The sequence below is a fragment of the Notamacropus eugenii genome, chromosome 3 (genome assembly GCF_028372415.1).
Source record: "Notamacropus eugenii isolate mMacEug1 chromosome 3, mMacEug1.pri_v2, whole genome shotgun sequence".
Taxonomy (NCBI): domain Eukaryota; kingdom Metazoa; phylum Chordata; class Mammalia; order Diprotodontia; family Macropodidae; genus Notamacropus; species Notamacropus eugenii.
In genome coordinates this window covers 174,133,724-174,155,232 of record NC_092874.1, presented here as the reverse complement: position 1 = coordinate 174,155,232, position 21,509 = coordinate 174,133,724, and the positions used below count along the sequence as shown (strand labels likewise).

Genomic DNA, 21,509 nt, shown 5'->3' with positions numbered 1-21,509 from the left:
CTTACGTAAAGGACTTACTGTTTGCAGTCCTACATTGCTTTGTAGACAGAACTAAGTGTGGCTTTGTGATACGATATTTTTCTGTAACAATGGGGATAGCAAGTTCAATTTTTTTTTGTTTTGTTTCTTTACTTTTATCATTCCATCTAAGCATTTCTCTGTATCTCAGTTCTCTCCACATCATTAATTTTATAGCTAGCCAAAAATCTCTCTTTAAAATTTTTATAGCATTTTGTTGGAATCTTTCCTTTACCCCTACTATTGAATTGATTTGTGTACATGTCATATCCCTCCTATTGGATAGTAAGCTCCTTGATGGCAGTCTCTGTTTTTTATGTTTGTGACCCTTATATTTGGCATATTCTTAGCACTTAAAAATTTGTTGAGTTGCATCAATATAGAAAACAAAAATTCTGAAAGGAGGAAGATTAATTTTAACATAATGGTAAGAATTAGAGAAAATAGGAGACAATTGACTTTTCCAGGACTGCGTTATGTTGGTGAATGAATGATTTAAAGTGAAGCAGGAGCAGTTCCCTCATTTCAATGCCTAAGGATGAATTTTTGAATTGATCTTCTAACCTGCAAAGCTCTGAAGAGGCTGCCAAGAATTGTAACTTATATTTGACCCTGGGTTAGGAAACATTACTGCTTTAGATTTCAGCATCATCACAGCAAGATATGTATTAATTATTTTACTCTTTTCCCTGCATGACATTTCACAGTCCTCGCCCCAGCCATGGCTTTCCCACAATAGAATTTCAATGTGGCTGAAGTTAATTAATTTAGATTTGGCTCCAGCTTGAGTTCATCCTTTCTAAGCCATCCCTTTACCCTGTCTCAGAAAGATGGTATTACCTCATTTGCTATAACAGCATCCTGGTTATATAAGGCCTCAATGTTGTTCCAAGTGTTAACTCTTTCCACTCTAGCACAGGATAAAAGAGTAAGTAGCCTTTGTATGCTGCCTTGATTATGTAAGAGGATTCTTTCCTTCACATCTTCAGGTACCATGAAAAGAAGTCTATCTAACCTTGAAGTCAGAGGAGCTCAGTTCATTGATTATCTTGTGACCTTAGACAGATCACTTAATCTTTCTGGTCTTATTTTTATCCTCTATAAAATGAGGAGATCTAAGTCCATGACCTACCATCTTCCCCATTTTCCAACATAAAGATAAACCTGAGAAGAGGATTCATTTAACTAGGACATTTAAAAATGTTATTGATATATTAGTAGTAATATAATATTACAACTCAATATAAGACTACTGAGTCTTATGTTATTAATTTTTTAAAAAAGCAATTCAGCAAAATTAATCAATATATCAACCATGTCTGATATTACTGGCAGTATAGCAAAACTATAGTCCCCATACCTCTGCATGGATGTGATTATAACTTTTTCAAGATGAAATACAAACACCCATCTTCTCTGACATGGAAGAACATGCTTCAGTTCCTCTGTGATTTCAAAAGTAATATGTGTTTCCTATCTAATATAACTCAGAGGCTGATATTTTACTCTGGATGTTTTCCTGGAACCTCTCAGCAAAGTACAGAAGCTACTCTTTGTAATAGTAACTCTAAATAAGTGCTGAGATAAGCTTTTGTAAAGTCAGTGTTGACGTTTTTGTCCTTTTGACTGTTAATTGCTTTTTTTCTTTTTTATTCTTGATCCAGTCTAATATAAACTGATTGTAACTCTCTCATTCAAACAATGAACATTCGAAACATCTAAGGAAATCTTTCTTTCAACCCTTTAGTTTGATGCCCAGGAAATCCTTCTTTATAAGCACATGCATGCCCCAGCATAACATATTGGTTCTGAGGTTACAAAAAGTTGTTTCACCATTTTTTTTTCATTTTCCCCAGATAATGATTAAGGATATGGTCTCAATATATATATGTAATACATATATATATGTGTATATATATATATATGGTCTGAATATATATATATACATATATATGAAATTTTGTGAAGAAGTGTTCAACAGATAACTTGATATTTTTTTTTTAGAGATTTTAGAATTTGATTCAATAGTTGGGTAAACATTCTCAAATGGGGCAGGGCAAGGGGAATCACAGAATCATAGAATCAAAGATGTTGAGGAGAAAGACACTTCAAATTTCATTTAATTCAACATTTTTTAATTTTTATATATTAAGAAACTGTTGGCCCTACCACTAAATTGCTCACCTAAATAACTGAAATAGTGAGTAATAGAGCTATAATTAGAAGCCAGATCCTCTGACTCCAGATCCATCATACTTTCCACCATACTAAACTGTTTCTTTAGGTGTATAAGTGAAACTGATTCATCTGTTAAATTCTTTGACTTTGCTCTCAGTGCTTCTTCAACTTAATTTCTTCCTCCTCCATGTAGTTGATTGTCAGAACTCTACCTTCACATCAAGGAACCACTGAGTTCATAGAATGAGATGAAGAGCAAAAGATGCCACCCCACTAAGAATGGAATGGAAGGGAAGAGAAAGGAAGGCAAAGGGAGAGAAGAAAAGGAAAAGAAAGGGAAGGAAAATAAATGTGATCAAAATTATATTCTCGATCTGATTTTATCTGACAAGGAAGAACATATTTCTGGGACTAGAGATGATAGAAACCTTTTTAACAGAGAGAAATGTATGTCAGAACTTGTGATAGAAAAGGAGAGACAAGTTGGGAATACTCTGACATGTACCTTAGAAGACCAGTTTATGAAATTTTCAGAGCAAGAAAAGGAAAGATTAGGTGGACTAACTTTCCCTAGGGGCAATCAGTCAAAGAAGTGCTGGAAACTCTCTAGAGAGAATTTCTGAAGATGAAATTCTGATGAAGATGAAAAAAGGAAATTTTCTAAAGAAACTAATGTGGGTACCCAGGTAACTCACCAATCAACTTAACCTTTTTTAAAAGGCATTCACAGAACATGAAAGCAAAGAAAGGAAGAGAAAATGAATAAATTTTTTCATGAATCTGTAAGTTTATTATCAGGAAAGCTAAAACTTAGAATGAACAAAGTTTATTGAGAATAGTAAAGTCAGGAAAAAACTTTTAATTTTAAATAAGTTTGTGAAAAAATGGATTCTGATATTCCTTTTAACTCACAAATTGCAAAAATGATGAAGTAGATCGAGCACTGATACTGGAGTCAGGAGGACTCAACTTTGTGAGTTCAAATCCAGTCTCAGACTCTAGCTATGATACTCTGAGCAAGTCACTTAACGCTGTTCATCTCAATTCCTCATCTGTAAAATGAACTGGAGAAGGAAATGGCATGCCACTCTAGTGTCTTTACCAAGAAAAGCAAAAAAAAAAAAAAAATGGGGTCATGAAGACTCAGACACAACTAAAAAAATGACTGAACAACAGGAAATCTCCCTCTGCTTAGGATGGATTATTGTCAATGGAGAGAAGGCTGAGAGGGTTGCCTTTTATTTTGCTTCTCTTTTTTCCTGCAAGAAAAATGCCCTCTGAACAACAAAGGCCATAATAAAAATGGTTAAAAAAGAATTAATATCCAGAATGAGTAAAAAAATAGTAAGATCGTATTTTGTTTCCTTTCATGAGTTTAATTTACTAGCAAGATCTGAGCTTCATAAAGAAACTTTGAGTCATAGCTATCACCAGTGACCTTTGAAAAATCATGGAGAATATGTCAAATACTATAGGACAAAGGATTGAAAAATGCCTCAGTTTTCCAAAAAGGGAATATAATGTAACTAAACTATAAGGTGGTATACTAAACTTTATCATAGTGATGGTTAATGAACATAAAAAGAAGTTGTTCCAGACTAACATGATTTAATTTTTGTCAAGGTTACTCAGTGAGCGGACCAGGGGAATAGTGTGTGTGTGTGCATGTGTGTGTGTGTGTGTGTGTATGTGTGTGTGTGTTATATAGATACATACATGAGAGGGAGAAGAAAAAAGGAAAGAAGGAGGGGAGGAAATTAAATTTTACCAAAGAATCTTAGAAAATATCTCTTGATAATCTTTTTAGAATATTGAGAAATTAATCTGTATGATGAAACTATTAGGTGGATTCAGAAATGGTATACACCAAAGTCATTATTGATGGTTTAATTTCAACTTAAATAGAGGTTTATAATATAGTGCTCAATGATTCTTTCCTTGGCCGTTTTCAATTTCAATGTTCTATTAGAAATTTTAATATAAAAACATTGATGGCATGCTTATCCAATGTCTAGGTGACACAAATGTATAGAATGGATAGCTAACGGACTTGATTGCAAAGTAAAGATTCAAAAAAGATCTTAAACTTTTAACTAATTATAAAAGAATAACATTTAAAATATGATATATAAGATTTTATTTTCTGGTTTAAAAATTCAACTTCAGAAGATTAAGCTGAGAGAAGCAATTTAGATTCTATTTTTTTTTTTCTGAAAATGATCTAGTTGCTTCAGTATACTTCAAATTCAATACAGCAATTAGCACAATTAATCTGATCTTGGCCCATTTTAAGAGAAGCAGAGTATGTAAGAAATAAGAAAATGACAAATCTATTCTGTCCTGGTCAGAACTTGTCTGGATAGCATCTTCACTTCATCATGCCACATTTTAGAAAAGACATTAATAAATTAGAGATGGTTAAGAGTAGGGCAAATCAGTACGTTATAGAGCCTAGTGTTCTAATATATTGAAGGAATTGGAGTGTTTAGTCTGTAGAAAAAAGAAAGTGAGAGGACAAAGAGAGCTGTCTTTAGTAAGCGGTGATAGAAAAATTGCTCAAAATCACCCAATCATTATTCAGATCTCGACTCTTCTACTTACTACAATTGTGACTTTGGGCAAATCACTTGATCTCCTTTGGCGTCAGTTTCTTTGTCTGCAAAATAAAAGATTTTGACTAGATGCCCTTCAGAATAATTTCTACCTAAATATTTCATGATTTTGTTCAATAATCTTAAATATTTGAAGGATTTTTAAGGACTAAAATTGTTCAGAACCATGTTCAAAGAAATTAATATAAGTTTGAACTAAGAAAAAAATACTTCTCTACAATTCAAGTTGCATAAAAGTAAATGGTTTGTCTCAGCAGGTAATGTATTTCCCTTCACTTGAAGGTTTTAAGAAAAAAGAAAAGAAAAAAAAAAGAGAATGTCCACTTTTCAGGTATACTGGTCCTTTTGGAGATTTGCACTTGAACTTGACTTTTTACAAAATCCCTTTGAAATCTGAATTCCTGTGACTGGTTTTGTTTGTTTTGTTTTTTGTTTGTTTATTTGTTTGTGGCTTCATCTTCTTGCACTAGTTTAGCACAATGAAATTGACTGGAAACAGCTCCTCCACAATGCATGAGGTCGCCCACTTGAAATTCCTTTTTGTGTCTCCACAGAAAGAGTGCTTCAGTTTAGTACAGTTTACTTATTGATAGCAAACACTTGTTCAAAATACAATAAACATCAGCTCACCTTTATCTGGAGACAAAACACATTGCAAAGAGCAAATAAACAAGATCTATACACCAGTTCCTTTCTTTCTTAGTTTTTTACATTTAAAAAAAAGTCTAATTCATAGAATTACAGAATCTAGACTTACAAAATGGATAACTTCAAAATATTTAAATAATTTTTACTGAGATACTTGGTTGTTATTCTTTATATTTGAAGAGGATTAAAATGACATAATTATGTTGGAGTCAATGCACAGTGTATTTGACTGTAGCTACTCAAACTGATAAGAGATCAGAAGGCTCTATTGTATGTTGGTCACAAATAACTTGTGTCAACATTTGGGTTAGAAATATTTTTCAATTTGCACATCTCATGTTTCTTTTGAACTACTGCAATGTTGCTTCACTCATAGAACACCGCACCTTCTTTAATGCAGATTGCTGTTGTTGTGTTTGTCCCTTGTTTTCCCGGAAGACCATGACATCAGAGAAATGATGACTTGACTTGCACTTGACTTTGTTTTGAGTGAGTGAGGTATGTGCAAGGTCACCAGCCTCACTTTCTCCTCCTGAGACATCTGGGTCCAGTGGTCAGACATTCATCAGGATGACTGGAGACGGCCCAGGATGCACTGGGAGACCCTGACTTTTTTAGGGTAGGGCCTTTTCAGGTACTCACTTAGAGTGAGATGATACCCATTCAGTGAATAATCCTCTTTAAGAAGTAAAGGGTAATGGCCCCTTTAATGAGCAAAAGAAAAAATATATAAGTAAATCAAGCTGGGAGGGAAAGAGCAACAGTTACTATTGATAATCAGTCTTAAGCCAGGAGGGTCCAGAAAACAGTCATTAAGTGAAATTTGGTCAGGGAGCTATTATTGTCTAAAGTACGGGCTTTAGAGTGCACTGGTTTTAAGGTTTTGGGAAAGAAAAACAGAAAGAAAGAAAGGAAAGGAAGGAGGAAAGAAGGAAAAAAGAAAGGAAGGAAGAAAAGAGGGAGGGAAGAATGGAAGGAAGCAAGGAAGAAAAAAGAAAAAAACAAAAAGAAAGGAAAGGAAAAGAAAGAAAGAAGGAAAGAAAGAAAGAAAGAAAGAAAGAAAGAAAGAAAGAAAGAAAGAAAGAAAGAAAAGAAAGAAAGAAAAAACAAAAAGAAAGGAAAGGAAAAGAAAGAAAGAAGGAAAGAAAGAAGGAAGGAAGGAAGGAAAGAAAGAAAGAAAGAAAGAAAGAAAGAAAGAAAGAGAAAGAAAGAAAGAAAAAGAAAGAAAGAAAAGAAAGAAAGAAAGAAAAGAAAGAAAGAAAGAAAAAAGAAAGAAAGAAAAAGAAAGAAAGAAAGAAAGGAAAGAAAGAAAGAAAAGAAAAGAAAAGAAAAGAAAAGAAAAGAAAAGAAAAGAAAAGAAACCTAGCCAGGAAACCCAAAGTTAACTGGGCATCCTCTGGCCATCCAAATTTACCTTCCTTTGGAGAGAAGAAGGGAGAGGGGGAACAGAAGGGAGAAGATGAGCTGAGTTACCCAGCTAGCTGGGTCCCCATTCAGGCAGCTAGGACTACTCACAGGTTGTGTTCATCCTTCATTTTCGAAGAAGACCACGACATCAGAGAAATGATGACAACCATGCTGGATGGTCCTGTACCAGTATCTCACGTTTTGCAATTGGTATCAAAGTTCTTCAGAGAGCCCTTTAGAGTGTCCTTGTATCACTTCTTCTGACCTCTGAGTGAGTGCCTTCCTTGTGTGAGTCCTCTTTAAAATAGTATTTTTTTAGGCAAATGTGTTTGACATTTGAAAAATGTGGCCAACCCGTCCCTATTGTACTCTGAAGCAGTTTGAATGCTAAGTATCTAACATATGGAAAACAACACTTCGGGTGCTATAAGAGATGTAGAGTTTCTGAGCAGCATAATCAAAACTCTACAATATGAAGATGACTTTAACAGGGATATGAAGAGGGGACTGATTGAAGGAAGTGGGGAGATACGAAAGAAGTTACCAAAATAATGTAGACAAGAGGGACTGGAGACTGAACTAGTCATCCATTCAAGAAGAGAGAACAAGGTAAATCAAAGATATTTCAGAGACAAAAGGAAAAGCACAGCAAAAGACAGGGAAGAGTTAAAGATAAGAGAACTTTTGAGCTTGAGGGACATTATGTAGGTAGTATTTTTTTTAACCTGGAGAATAATGAAACATGTCAAAGGCAAGGGGGATGAAATGTATCTTTAAAATATGGTGGGGGCAGGTAGTAGGGAAAGTGGTACACACTGGATGAACTGGTCACTTGGGACATAGCAGTTGGGAGGGGGGCATACATATCATCTGGTAGCATACTATTTTTAGTTATTCATGTAGTCATTCATACTATTTAGTTATTACACCTAAGAGCTAGGTGTAGTTGTCTCTTGGCTACTGAAGAACTTAAATGTACTCAGTGCTCTCCAAATTTCAGGACCCAGAGAAGAAACCCCAATCAATAGCCCCAAAATTATTGCCATTATTAGAACTGGGAAGCTGAGAGGAAAGACATGTTCAGAGGAAATAAAATCAATAAAAATATAATCTTACTCTTGTTAATGTACTATCTAATTAGCAATTATTCCTTTTATTCTTCCTAATCCCTTTATTCTTAGGAATGAGGGAGAATGGAAAGAAAAAAATACATAAAGTATTGTTTATGATAGGAATATAACCAGTATAATAAAATTATACTGAATTCATATATGAAATATTATATTAAAACCAACAAAATTAATAACTTTTAGTTGATAAAATAACTTTTAATCAATAAAATTTGCTTGGAAGGGTATTGTACATTTGTATAAAATGGGTAAGGACAAATGTATTTAAACTAAAATTTAAAATAAATTAGAAAGATTTTGTTTTAATACTAGTCATGAAAAACCAGTCATAGATAATAGCAGATACAATAAAGAAGGTATTTAAACTGAAAATGATGAACTACTGTGAAAGGAGAGATGATCAATGCCAGATATGAAGAGGAAATGAGGAATGTTGAGAATGATAGTATCTGTAAGCTGTAATTTTCAAGTTTAAACTTCTGGGGTTAGTCGCACTTTAAAATCAGTTTTTACAAAAGTGTTTGTCAGAACTGCATCTAATGGAAAAATGTGCATATGTTGCTCTGTTACATTACATTAATTTGATGATAAAGCTTTAACTTCTAAGTTTCATTTCATACAAATATAAAAAAAATACCTAGACAGAGCTACTGTCATTGAGGAAGCAAGAGTTTTTCCTTGTATATTAATTTTCCGGAGATATAATTCCATTTCCTATAGAATCAAAGCAAAACAGAGACAGACATGACACTCTGCCAGTCATGTAAAATGAACTCCCTATTTGTGGCTTTTCCCAACGAATGCTTCAATGACTTTGGCAAACCTGGTGGCTTTAATTCATGTCATAAATAAGAAATCAAAAGCTTCATCTTTCATATTTTTCAGTAACTTCTATAAAAAGAATATATCCACCTACATTAGAACTTATGCATATCTCATGAGAATTGTTTTTACAGGTGTTTATTCATATATTTCAGTAATTAAAAGCAATAACATTTCTATTTTCATTTACATAAAGTTATACATTTTTTGGTAACAAAATCTAATCTTAAGGCCTAGTGAAAATTATCTAAACCAAAGTTTAGTCATGCTAAAATGTGTATAAGGATATTTGTAGCTTCTACAAACTCAAAAGGCTAAAATTTTCTGAAGAGTGGCCTATGACATCAACTTCATCATGTGATTTTGTGTTCATGATGTTTTTGAAGGGAGTGAGTAGTGACAAAAACATTCTAAATTGAAATAAACATTTTAGGAAGCCCTAAATGTATTTTGTCTCCTTGACTTCTAACTTTGTCAATGTCATATGCTCCTGTGGAAGTGAAGACCACATGTTTCTCATTAGTTTACTCTTAACTAATTGATCCATTCAACTCTGATTTTGAAAGGGCATATTTAATCTCAAAAATTATTACTTTTAAGAACAACAATTCCTCCCTCAAATGAGAGCCTAGACCATAGACATAGCATGATGAAGGTTAGGTAATGGCTCAATTTGGAAGATGGAGAAGGCAAACAGTAAAACGTTCTCCTAGATTTAAGCTTCTTGGAGTTCAAGCAATTAATCATATTGAGAAATAAAAATATAGGATGGCAACATAATTCAATCATATAAATTTCTAAAAGAAGCAGTGTGCCTTTAGGAATGAAACACCTTCTACTTTGGATGAAGAGACCTTTTTAGGCGTCACCAACTCTATAGATGTGTATGTAGATGTCCCGATCAATTACCACCACTTAGGATTCACGTCTTCTGGCCATTAATAATGTAACAAATAAGAAGAATCACAGTAGATTTCTGACCACACCTTGAATCTGATTCAGTGAGAAAGTTGTCTTACCAGATGAAAGAATGAATTTTATACATATCATTCGTTTTAACAGTATGCATGTCACAATAAGAATTAAAAGTAAAACTTAAATTTATCTAGAAAACATAATTATGTTTATTTATAGCTCTTATTTTTATATCAAATATTTATACAGACATTTATGTATGTATGGTTATATGTGTGTATATACACACAGGTACAGAGGAAAGATTATGTGTGTAGATAGATTATAAAGTATACATATATGTACTTATGTAAGGTATACAATATAAAAGGTTCACAAATATGATTTTATATAAACATGTTACATTCATATATATACATCTATATGTGTATATATGTATGTGCATATATATACATACATACATACACATATACACACATATATAAAACCAACTCATTTCCCTCTATTTGTATAATATCACCAATACAGTGAATTTTCTGTGTGGAAACTTTTCCTCTCTATGCAGACATGCAACTCCTATGCACCTTAGAAATTTGCATGGGAGGCTGAAGAGTTTAATGCAAGGGTGGGGAACCTGTGGCCTTGAGGCCACATGTGGCCCTTTACGTACTCAAGTGTGGCCCATTGACTGAATCTACATTTCACAGAACATCTGAAGTTATTAGTTAAAGGGCTGCACTTGAGGACCTAGTGGTTCACATGTGGCCTGGAGGTAGCAGGTTCCTTACTCCTGGTTTAGTGACTTTTCCATGGTCAGAACAAAAACCAAAAAGGGGTTAGTAATCATGATCTCAGCCAAAGCAAAAAAAAAAAAAAAATTGATCCAATTTAAAAAGATCAGGGAAGCTACATTTAAAAAAAGGTACCACAGATAATAAAGTAATATCCAAAATATTTATAGCAAGTTCCTCTGTTAAAGAAATCATTTCTCAAATATATAGGGCATTAAGTCAAATTTATAAAAAAAATAACAGCCTTTCTTCAACTTATAAATGATCAAATTGTATATACACATGCAAATATGCATACATTATATGAAAAAATCTAAATTATTATTGATTCAAGAAATGCAAATTAAAATAACTCTTAGGGGACACCTCACACCTATCAGATTGGCTAACATTACAAAAAGGAAAAATGACAAATGCTCTAAGGGATTTGGAAAAGTCAGAACACTAATGCACTGTTGGAGTTGTGAAGTGGTCAAACCATTCTGGAGAACAAATTGCAACTATGCCCAAAATGGTATAAAATTGTACACACCCTTTGTCCCAGCCAAACTAATATCAGTCTGTATCCCAAAGACATCAGAGAGAAAGGAAAAGGACTTATATTCTAAAAATATTTATAGTACCTCTTTTTGAGGTAGAAAAGAATTGGAAATTAGAAGGATGAACATCAGTTGGGAAATGACTATATAAGTTATGGTATATGATTATGAAGAAATCCTATTGTGCTATAAGAAATGATGAGCAGGATGGTTTCTGAACAACCTAAGAAGACCTTTTTAGAATTGATATGGAGTGAACCAGGAGATCATTATACCCAGTAACACCGATATTGTAAACATGATCAACTTGTAGCTATTATGATCAATACAATAACCCAAAATAATTCTTAAGGACTCATGATTAAAAATATGTTCCACCTCCAGAGAAAGATCTGATGAACTTTGAGTGTACTTTCTCTGCTCTTGAGGAGCTCACTCACAATCTAAATGAGGATACAACATGCAAATAATTATGTAAAAAAAATGCATGCAGGATACTTTGTGGATAACATCAGAGGGAAGACAGTCTAACATTGAGGAACACTGAACAAGGCTTCCTATAGAAGGCTGAATTTTAGCTGGGTTTTGAATGAGGGAAGTGAAACCAAGACATAGAGATGTGTAGGCAGAGTGACAGTGAAAAGACCAAATTGAGAGATCTATTGTCTTTGATGAAGACTAGTATAGAGACCACTGTCACTGAATCAAAGACTTTCTAGGGCAAGTAAGAAAACTGGAAAGATATAAGGAGAACTAGATTATGAAAATCAAACAAGAAATTTTATATTTCTTATTGGAGCTTATAGAGATCTGGAGAAGTTTATTCAATAAAAGGTTGACAGTTGCATTTGAAGAAGATGAATTTGATAGCTAGTGGAGGATGAACAAATGTTGGGAAAAAATTGTTGCTGGGAGACTAATGAAAAGCTAGTTCAAAGGTTAGAGAAGAGAAGGGGGTGTACCTGAGACATGTTACAAAGATAAAATTGGCAGAATTTGGCAATGGTTTAGATACAGGGGATGAGAAAATCAGGAATCCAGGATGATTCCTAGATTGGGAGACTGGATGATTGAGAGGATAATGGTACTCTCAACAAAAAAAATAGGGAAGATTAGGTGAGGGAATGTTTTGGAACAATGAGTTTGATTTTGGACATATTGAGTTTGAGATATCTGTGGGACGATAAGGTCAAGATGTTCAATGTACACTTGGAGATTCAAGTCAGCAGGTTAGGAGAAAAGTCAGGGTTGGATGAGTATATCTGAGAATTATCAGCATAGAAATGATACTTGAATCCATGAAAGCTGATGAGATCACAAAGTGAACTACTATAAGTGGAGAAGAGAAGACAGCCAACACAAGGCCTGGGGGACATTCAGCATTGATTGGCATAACCTGAATTAGAATTCAAAAAAAGGAGACTGAGGAGAAATCTGATAGGTAGGAGGATAACTAGCATAGAGTATTGCCATGGAAATCTAAGTAGAATAGAGTATCAAGAAGAAAATGATCAATAGTTTCAAAAACTGTAAAGAGGTCAAGAAAAATGAAGATTGAGAAAAGGGTATTAAATTTGGCAATTAGTCATTGGTGATATTGGAGAGAACAATTTTGGTAGAATGAAGTCAGAAACGTAGGAGAGAGTTCAGATGAAAGTCAGAGGGAAAGAAGCATAGTCATCAAATATAAACTACCTTTTCAAGAAATGTAGCCACAAAAGACAGGAAAAATAAGAAATAATAGCTAAAGGGAATGCATGGATGGAGTTTTATTCTTCATAAAGGAGATATGGTAGTATTTGTAGGCAGTACAAAAATAGCCATTAGATAGTGAGAGTGAACATAAATGAGAGAATGGGAATGACAGGGAAATCAATATGCTGAAAATCATTGAATGGAATATTTCTTTTTTTTTCTTTTTTAAAATATTCATTTATTTTTAGTTTTCAACATTCACTTCCATAAGATTTTCAGTTCCAAATTTTTTCCCCTCCCTGTCTTCCTCCCACCCAAATACAGCATGTAATCTGATATAGGTTCTACGTATGTATTCATATTAAACATATTTTCACATTAGTCATGTGGTGTAGAAGAATTAGAAACAATTGTAGGCACCAATGGAAACAGAGAGAGAGAGAGAGAGAGAGAGAGAGAGAGAGAGAGAGAGAGAGAGAGAGAGCGAGCACAAACAGTACTATTTGATATGCATTCAGATTCCATAGTTCTTTCTCTGATGTGGATAGCATTTTCCATCATGAATCTTTGGAGTTGTCTTAGAGCCTTGCATTGCTAAAAAGAGGTAAGTCTATCAAAAGTTATTCTTCACATAATATTGCTATTACTGTGTACAATGTTCTCCTGGTTCTGCTCACTTCACTCAGCATCAGTTCGTGTAAATTTTTCTGGGATTTTCTGAAGTCTACTCCATTACCACATACCAGAACTTGTTCAGTCATTCCCCAACTGAAGGGCTTCTCTTCAATTTCCAATTCTTGCCCACAACAAAAAGAGCTGGTATAAATATTTTGTACATGTACACCCTTTTACCCTTTTTTTGTGATATCCTTGGGATACAGACCTAGAAGTGGTATTGCTGGGTCAAAGGGTGCACAGTTTTACAGTCCTTTGGGCATAGTTCCAAACTGTTCTCCAGAATGTTTGGCTTAGTTTACAACTCTAGCAATAATTTATTAGTACTCCCATTTTCCTACATCTTCTCCAACACTTTCCTGTTTTGTCATGTCAGTCAATCTGATAGGTATGATAGGTATGATGTGGTACCTCAGAATTGTTTTAACTTGCGTTTTTCTAATCAATAGTAATTTGTATCATTTTTTTCATATAACTATAGTTAGATGTAATTTCCTCATCTGAAAACTGCTTGTTCATATCCTTTGACTATTTATCAATTGTGGAATAACTCATATTCTTATAAATTTGACTCATTTGTCTGTATATTTGAGAAATAAGGCCTTTATAAGAGGCACTGGTTTTAAAAATTGTTTTCCAACTTTCTACTTCCCTTATATTTTTTTATTGCATTTGCTTTGTGCAAAAACTTTTCAATTTAATGTAAGCAAAATCATCCATTTTGCATGGAATGTAATTTCTTATGCATGTTGAGGAATTTGCCTTGGAAAGAAGGATCCAAATCATGTAAGATAGGAATGAAGGAAATAGTTGCAGGAAACATTAAGATGAGATGAGGTAAAAAGAAGGGAAGAAAAGGAAACTCTTAGATAAATTCTTTTTTTTTAAAGTGAAATATGAGGCAAAGTTTTTCAGATAAGAGTAGGGGAAAAAGAAAACTATGGAAAGTTTGAGAAAGAATGAAAATGTTTAGAAGAGCTCCTGCAGTGAGTGGCATAAGTGAGTCAATTAGTAAGGTGTAAAAGGATTGTCTTGCTTCACTGAAAGCCCAGTTAAGATTAATTAACATGAATTTGTAATGGATCAATGTAGGTTTTATGATTTTCTCCACATTCACAGTTCAGTAGCACTTGAATAGGAGGAAGGCACTGAATGGTGGGAGCGATCCAAAACTGAAGTTTGATGGAACAAGATGGGTGATAGAAAAGTTGTTCAAGAAACTCAAGAGAAGACACTACAAAGTGGAATTCAGATGAAGCTGAGGAAGAAAGGAAATGGTTGCCAGTACATGATTTGGGAACTGATGGGTAGAGAGATTGGAGGTGATGTTGAGGAAGAAGAATAATGATTTGGATTGCAATGTGGAGGGAGAAGTGGTATTATAACTGATTATGATGATTAATGAATATATAGTAGAATATTTGTGGATGGTGACAAGATAAATCCATGTGTAGAGGAGATAGAATGGGCTAGGTCATGGCAAATGAGGAAATCGAGCAACTGGTAAGTTAACATGCTTGAAGGAGTATTAATACGCATTTGGAAATCCCTTAGGGTAGGAATTTGGGAGGAGACAAAGACTGAAAATCAGGTGCTAAAGTTATTGAGGAAAGAAGGTAAGTGTCTTATGGTTCACTGAAAGCCATCTGAATATTGATTGGATGATAAATACAGATTGAATGAACCTTAGGGAAGCAGTGATTTCTAAGGGAGTCGTAGCAGAGGAAGAATCTAGAAGTGGCAACTGGGCATAAGAAGTATTCTAACTTTGAAGACTCAGTGGTTATAAATGAAAGTGCAACCAGTGCTGAAAAGAGGGGCCAGGGAGACTGACAAAATTCTATAACATATTATTAGAGATATGGATAGTGAACCCCAAAAAAAAGGAAATAGGGATCACAAAAAGTCATCTTGGCCTCATCAAGAGAAGGTTGTTCCAGACTAACTTTATCTATTTTTGACAGTTTTATTAAATTGGGAGATGAAGGGAGTTCTGTACATAAAGTTTTCTGGGATTTTAGTAAAACTTTTGATAAAATGTCATTGTAATCTTCATGAAGAAGATAGGTGTGGATTTATCAAGACTGTAGATGATTGTCTATTCATTTTCTTAACAAGTCTTCACAAACTCCTATTGTGTATAAGTCGTTATATAAGGTACTTGGGATAAAAATCAATATAAATATGAAAACATCTGTGGAACCAAGAATTTGGGTGTGGATGAGGGGCAACATATAAAAAAGTGAACGTGAAGTATGTACAAAATAAATAAATAATATCGCTGAACATTAACAACTGGAGCTATGAAGAAAGGCCTTGTAGGAAGGAACACTTGATCTTTGGAGAAAGTTAGAGATTCTAAAAGACAGAGATGAGGAAGGAATGCATTCCAGAAATAGGTCACAGGCTGTAGGGAAACAAACAAACAAATATGGAGGCAGGAGATGGAAGGTTATGTATAGAGGAGTAGGCCAGTTGGGACGGATCATGGGGAGGGTTACTGGAAAATCATGTGGAATCAGGCTAAAATAGAGTCAAACAGTAGATGGTTTGGAATTCTAAAATGTAGTTGCTTCATTTCATTCTAGAGACCACAGAGAAATGTAGAGAAATGCTGTAACTTCTTGAGCTTATGACTGACGTAGGAAGACCTGTGTTTTTGAAATATCGGTTTTATAGGTATTTGAATAATGGTTCAGAATAGAGTGAGACGTGATGTGAAGCGAAGGGAACAAGGCTTTATTAAGCGCTTCCTAGGTGCCAAACATTGTGCTTTACAAATATCGTTTCCTTTGATCCTCACAATAACCTCAGGAGATAGGTGCTATCATTATACCCATTTTACAGCTGAGGAAACTGAGCCTGACAGAGCTTAAATGACTTGTTCAAAATCACACAGCTCCTAACTGAAGTCAGATTAATCTCAGGTCTTTTTGTCTCCAGGCCATACCCTCTCTCCATTGAGCCAGCCATCTAGCTGGCCCTGTAGTTCATTATTAATCAAAACACAAGGCAATTGGGGTTAAGCAATTTGCACCAGGACACACAACTAATAAGTAAGTGTCAACATCTGAGGTCAGATCTGAAATCAGGTCCTCCCGACTCCAGGGCCATTGCTGTATTCACTGTACCACCTAGCTGCTGCTGGCCCTGTGGTTTAAAGGAAAGCTTATGAGGGCCTGAACTAGGGTGATGACTGTGAGTTATGGTGTAGGTAAAGTCAACAACACTTAGTAGCTTATTTGATATGGACAATGATGGAGAGTAGAATCAAAAATCACTAAGTCAAGGGAAGTCAATAAGCATTTATTAAATGCCTACCATATGCTAAGCACTGTGCTAAGCTCTGAGGATACAAAGAACAGTAAAAAATAAGTAATTCCTGCTCTCAAGGAGCTCATTGCCTAGTGGGGGAGATGGCATGCAAAGAACAATGTACAAACAAATAAAATACAGGATAATTTAGAGATGATTAACATAGGGAATGTACTAGCAGTAAGGGAGACTGAGAAAGGCTTCTTGAAGAAGATGGGATTTTAGCTGGTACTTGAACAAAGCCAAAGAAGACATGATGTGGAGATGAGGAGGGAGAGCATCCTAGGTATGGCAGCCAGTCAGTGAAAATGCCCATTTGAGAGATATAGAATATATTGTGTGAGGAATATCAAAGAGATATAACTAGTTAAGTAGAACAGTGTCAACGTTTAGAGTATGCAAAAGGTAGTAAGTTATAAAGAATATTGGGAATATAGGAGTGGGTCAGGTTACGAAAGAGTTTAAAAGTCTAACAGAGGATTTTATATAATTCTAAGGCTATATACTTGGGTGAATAGAAGAGTAAAGGGCCCCTGACAGAAATAGGGGAATTTGGAAGAGGGATAGGTTCAAGGAGAAAGATGATGAGTTTCATTTTGGCCACACTTAGTTTAAGAAGTCTTTGCCATGTTGTTTGCCTGAAGAAGTTTAGAGTATTAGTGTCCTCTAAATGTGAGTCAACAGTGTGATATGGTGGCCAAAAAAGATAATGTGATTTTGGTTTGAATTGAGAGACACAGCTTCTGGGTATAAGAGAGCTCCACTGAATTCTGCTCTGCCTAGACCACCTTTGGACTTATATGCTTGGATTTGTGTGCCACATTTTAGGAAGGATTTTGACAATACAGAAAATAGCACAAGAAAGACAACCAGGGCAGTGAAGTGCTTCAAGTCTTATGTTCAAGGAACTAAAAAGGTTTAGCCTTGGTTGGGAGAAGAATCTTTTCAACAGAGACTGAAGTAAAGAAAGAGAAAATGAAAAATCAGTGATAAGGGATTATGAGCTAGATCATAAAGAGAGGGCCTTAAACTCATGGTGAATATGCTCCACTGATACTTACAATTCATGGTTAATATCAAACTTATAATCTTCCTCCTCAAAATTTCTAACCCCCCTAATTTCTCTATTTCTATTGAAGATATCTCCATACTTTTAGTCCTTGAGGTATGAAGATAAGAATTATTTTTTTATTCTTCTCCTCTTTTCCCATATAACAAATCAGTTGTGAAGTTCTATTGTTTCAACTACCATATGGGTTCTCTTCACTCCTATTGTCTTCACCTTAATTCAGGCGTTCATGGCTTCTCACCTAGATTATTAAAAATAGTCTCCTTGGCAATCTTCATGCTTTCATTCTCTCCTCTCTGCAATCTATCCACCACATAGGTACTCAGGGAGTCTTCCTAATCTGCCATTCCAATCATATTACTCCTCTACTCAAAAAAACTTTAGTGGCTCCCCATTGTCTATCAAGGAAATTATAAGTGATCCTGGGACCAAGAGCCCTCGACAGTCTGGCTCCAACCACCTGGGCTGCCTTATCTCATAATATTTTTTATGTACTCTGTGTTCCAGCCAAACTGGTCTATTATCTGGCTCCTATTGTCTTCTACTACTCTCCTCTCTTTGCCTTTGCTTACAATATCCTTTGAGAGAAAAATGGATTCTTCTCTTATCCCCATATGACTGTAAAAGTTCCTCCTTTTCTTGTGACTTAACTCAAGAGACCACCTCCCAACACCCAGGGAAAAGAAAACTATTCTCATTTTTCTCATAGTACTTTGTCAAGCCTCTCCTTTACACATATATTACTGGCCTTTAAATCATAATCATCTCCCCCATTAGATTTCAAATTCCATCAGATCAGGGCTTATGTCATATCTATCTGCATATTTCCTCAGGGTTTTCCAAATACCTTAAACAAAGTAGATGCTTAATAAATATTTGTTGAATTTAAAGTTAGTATTTTGAGAGGGAGTGTATCACCCACAAAGCTCTGTTTCTAAATCGGACTGTTTAAACTTTGGTTTCCATGTCATATATTTGACTAGCATGAAATAAAGACAGTAAGATCAGCCCACTGGATATCTTGCCCCTGCCTTTGAGTGTGTTTCTTCACTTGCTTGCTGGGTATGCAAAATATGTCCAATTGACAGCTGTCAACTAACAATAAGCTGTTAAATAGTTTAAGATAAGTAACAAATCTGATATCGGGCTTAGGCCAAAGTGCAGACTGCTTGGAGACATGTGGTTAGTGAGTTGGGTACCAGAAACACCAGAGGGAAGAGGGAGGTCTGGAAGGAAGCTTAGGGATTGGGGCTTGTAAGTATCAATCACATCTATGACCCCACTTTCCTCCCTGTCTTTTGGAAAAAGTCACACATTTAACCTCTTCCTCAGTGCTCCCATCTACAGAAAGCATATAATGAACTATACTCCATTGAAGTGCTGTGAGGATTAGTTAGTTGATGTTTGAAATGTGCTGTATAAATGTTAAGTCTTATAACCTTATCTAGAAGTCTAAGATTGTCATAATAAATTGACTGGAACAGGGACATGTAACTGAAAATAGCCTCACATTCTGACAAGTCAACAGTTTTTAGTTGAGACAAATTATATGACCCTGTGACCTAAAAAAAAATAAACATGAATAACCCATTGACTAGGGCAAGTCTGATACTGGAACAACTCAAAAGAAAATTTAAAAAAAGCATATGCTGCATATTGTGGTTTTACTTTAGGGAAAAGCTGTTTTCTCCCACTGAAAGAGGAATGTTTAATATCTAAAGAATTCATTCTGCAAATATTCTTGCAAATTCACTTTTAAAAATTGAATTCAAAATGTTTCTACTTAAAATTTTGAAATCTAACATTAATTTTGAAATATTCAGATATGTTTATTAGATATATTAATTTATGTATTATACGTAAATATACATATAATGCACATAATATATGGTATTGCATATATATCTATATGTGTGTGTACATATACATACATGTAAACATATGTTTATTGTGTGTATGTATGTGTGTGTATGCATATATAATGTTTTCATGTTTTTATCCATAAGGAGAAATGAGATAATGTATGTAAATGATTTGCATGTCTTAAAACACTACATAAATCTCAATTATTTTTATTACCTTTGCTGCTTCTGGTACTGCCATTATCCTATTGGACCTACTGCTAGTCCTACAACCTACTGCTTCCATTCAGAGTCCATGCCATAAGTCTGTCATATAGATAATTTTTGCCATCATTTGCATACTCAGTTCTACTATAGAGCAAGTAGAGAGAGGTCCAAGGTCACTCTCTATATGAATATATATTGAACTCTTTTCTTTTTAGGAACATGTCAATATCAAGAGAGTCCTTGGTATAGAATCACCAGAGGCACCAATTTTTAAAAAGAAAGCATTTATTTTATTTTTTTTTTTTCAAGGTTTTTAAAAAGTTTATTAAATTTCATTACCTATTCTGCTGCAAGGTTGAAGCCTCATCTGTAAAAATACCTTCAGCCAAGCAGTTTATTAAAATTAAGTTGGTATCGTACAGCATCTGACACCAGTCAGCTAACCAATCTCAGTAAATTATTCCCATGGACAGAAAACCAAATGTATTCTAAACACAACTGGTGATGGATGGAGTTGGCCATTATACCATTACTGATTTAAGGCTTTTTACAATAAAATTCTAGCTCTGAAGTACACGGTCTTAGAATTCATTTTTGCCAAACATGATGCGATGAATTCAGAACCAGACACACTAATTTGAAATTACAAGGAAGAAGTTGTGCAAAAGGTGCAAATAGTAAAAAGCATTTTTATCCAGTCATTCTGAGTAGTTAAGATTCTTTTCCATGCCATGGTGTTGTTTCAGAAGTGTTAAAGTTGCTAATCTTCCATATACCCCTAATTTAGGACAAAACTATATTGGGCTGTATTCTTGTGCTAATTTATTTGGGGGTCCAATGTTCAATCCTCAATAGATTTTATGTATCTCTCATATGCATCCTCACTCATCAGTTCATCAAGTTCTGAAGGGTTGCTCAGAGTCATCTTAATCAGCCAACCATCTTCATAACAAGATTTGTTGACAAGTCCTGGGTCTTCTGCAAGAGCTACATTAATTTCAGTTACTTCTCCTGATAGAGGAGAATAGAGTTCACTGGCAGCTTTCACACTTTCCAAAGCTCCGAACTCATCTTGTTTGTTCAATTTTGTTCCAACTTCTGGAAGACTACAATAAACTATATCTCCCAATGCTTCCTGTGCAAAATTGCTGATTCCCACAGTTCCAATACCGTTTTCAATTGTTATCCATTCATGCTTGTCTGTGAATTTTCGAACCGCGAGTCGCAGGGCGCTGGTGCAGAGGCCCCGGGAGGCGGCGGCCGCGAGGAAGGGAGGGGAGCCCGGGCCGGGGCGGACCCGCAGGCGCGCGGGGCCGGCTGCGAGGGAGGCCGGGGATCCGGAGGTCTCAGCCCCGACCACCGCCCACAGGGACGAGGCCGCGACCCGCACGCTCCTGGCCGCTCGCAGCGCCATCTTCTCCCAAAAGAAAGCATTTAGAAAGAGATATCTTAAGTGAAACAAGGCATCTATGCCACAAACAGGAAGTAACAACAGGGTTAACCTCTTTGGTAGGTAGGAAGGAGTGGGATTTGTATGATATATTGCTATTTCAAGTAGAATCCACTGTATGGGTACTTACCTCCCTTATCCACAGTGGCAAAGATCTAAAATTATGCCATTTGGAA

At 35.1% G+C, this 21,509-nt stretch overlaps 1 protein-coding gene across 1 annotated transcript; it reads right to left on the bottom strand.

Annotated features, from left to right (window-relative positions):
* Window positions 1-20,167: 20,167 nt before the first annotated feature.
* On the bottom strand, window positions 20,168-21,300 carry LOC140533533 (glycine cleavage system H protein, mitochondrial-like). The gene has a single exon (XM_072653395.1). The coding sequence runs from the start codon at window positions 21,295-21,297 to the stop codon at window positions 20,725-20,727; it is 573 nt and encodes a 190-aa protein (XP_072509496.1). The 5' UTR covers window positions 21,298-21,300; the 3' UTR covers window positions 20,168-20,724.
* Window positions 21,301-21,509: the final 209 nt, after the last annotated feature.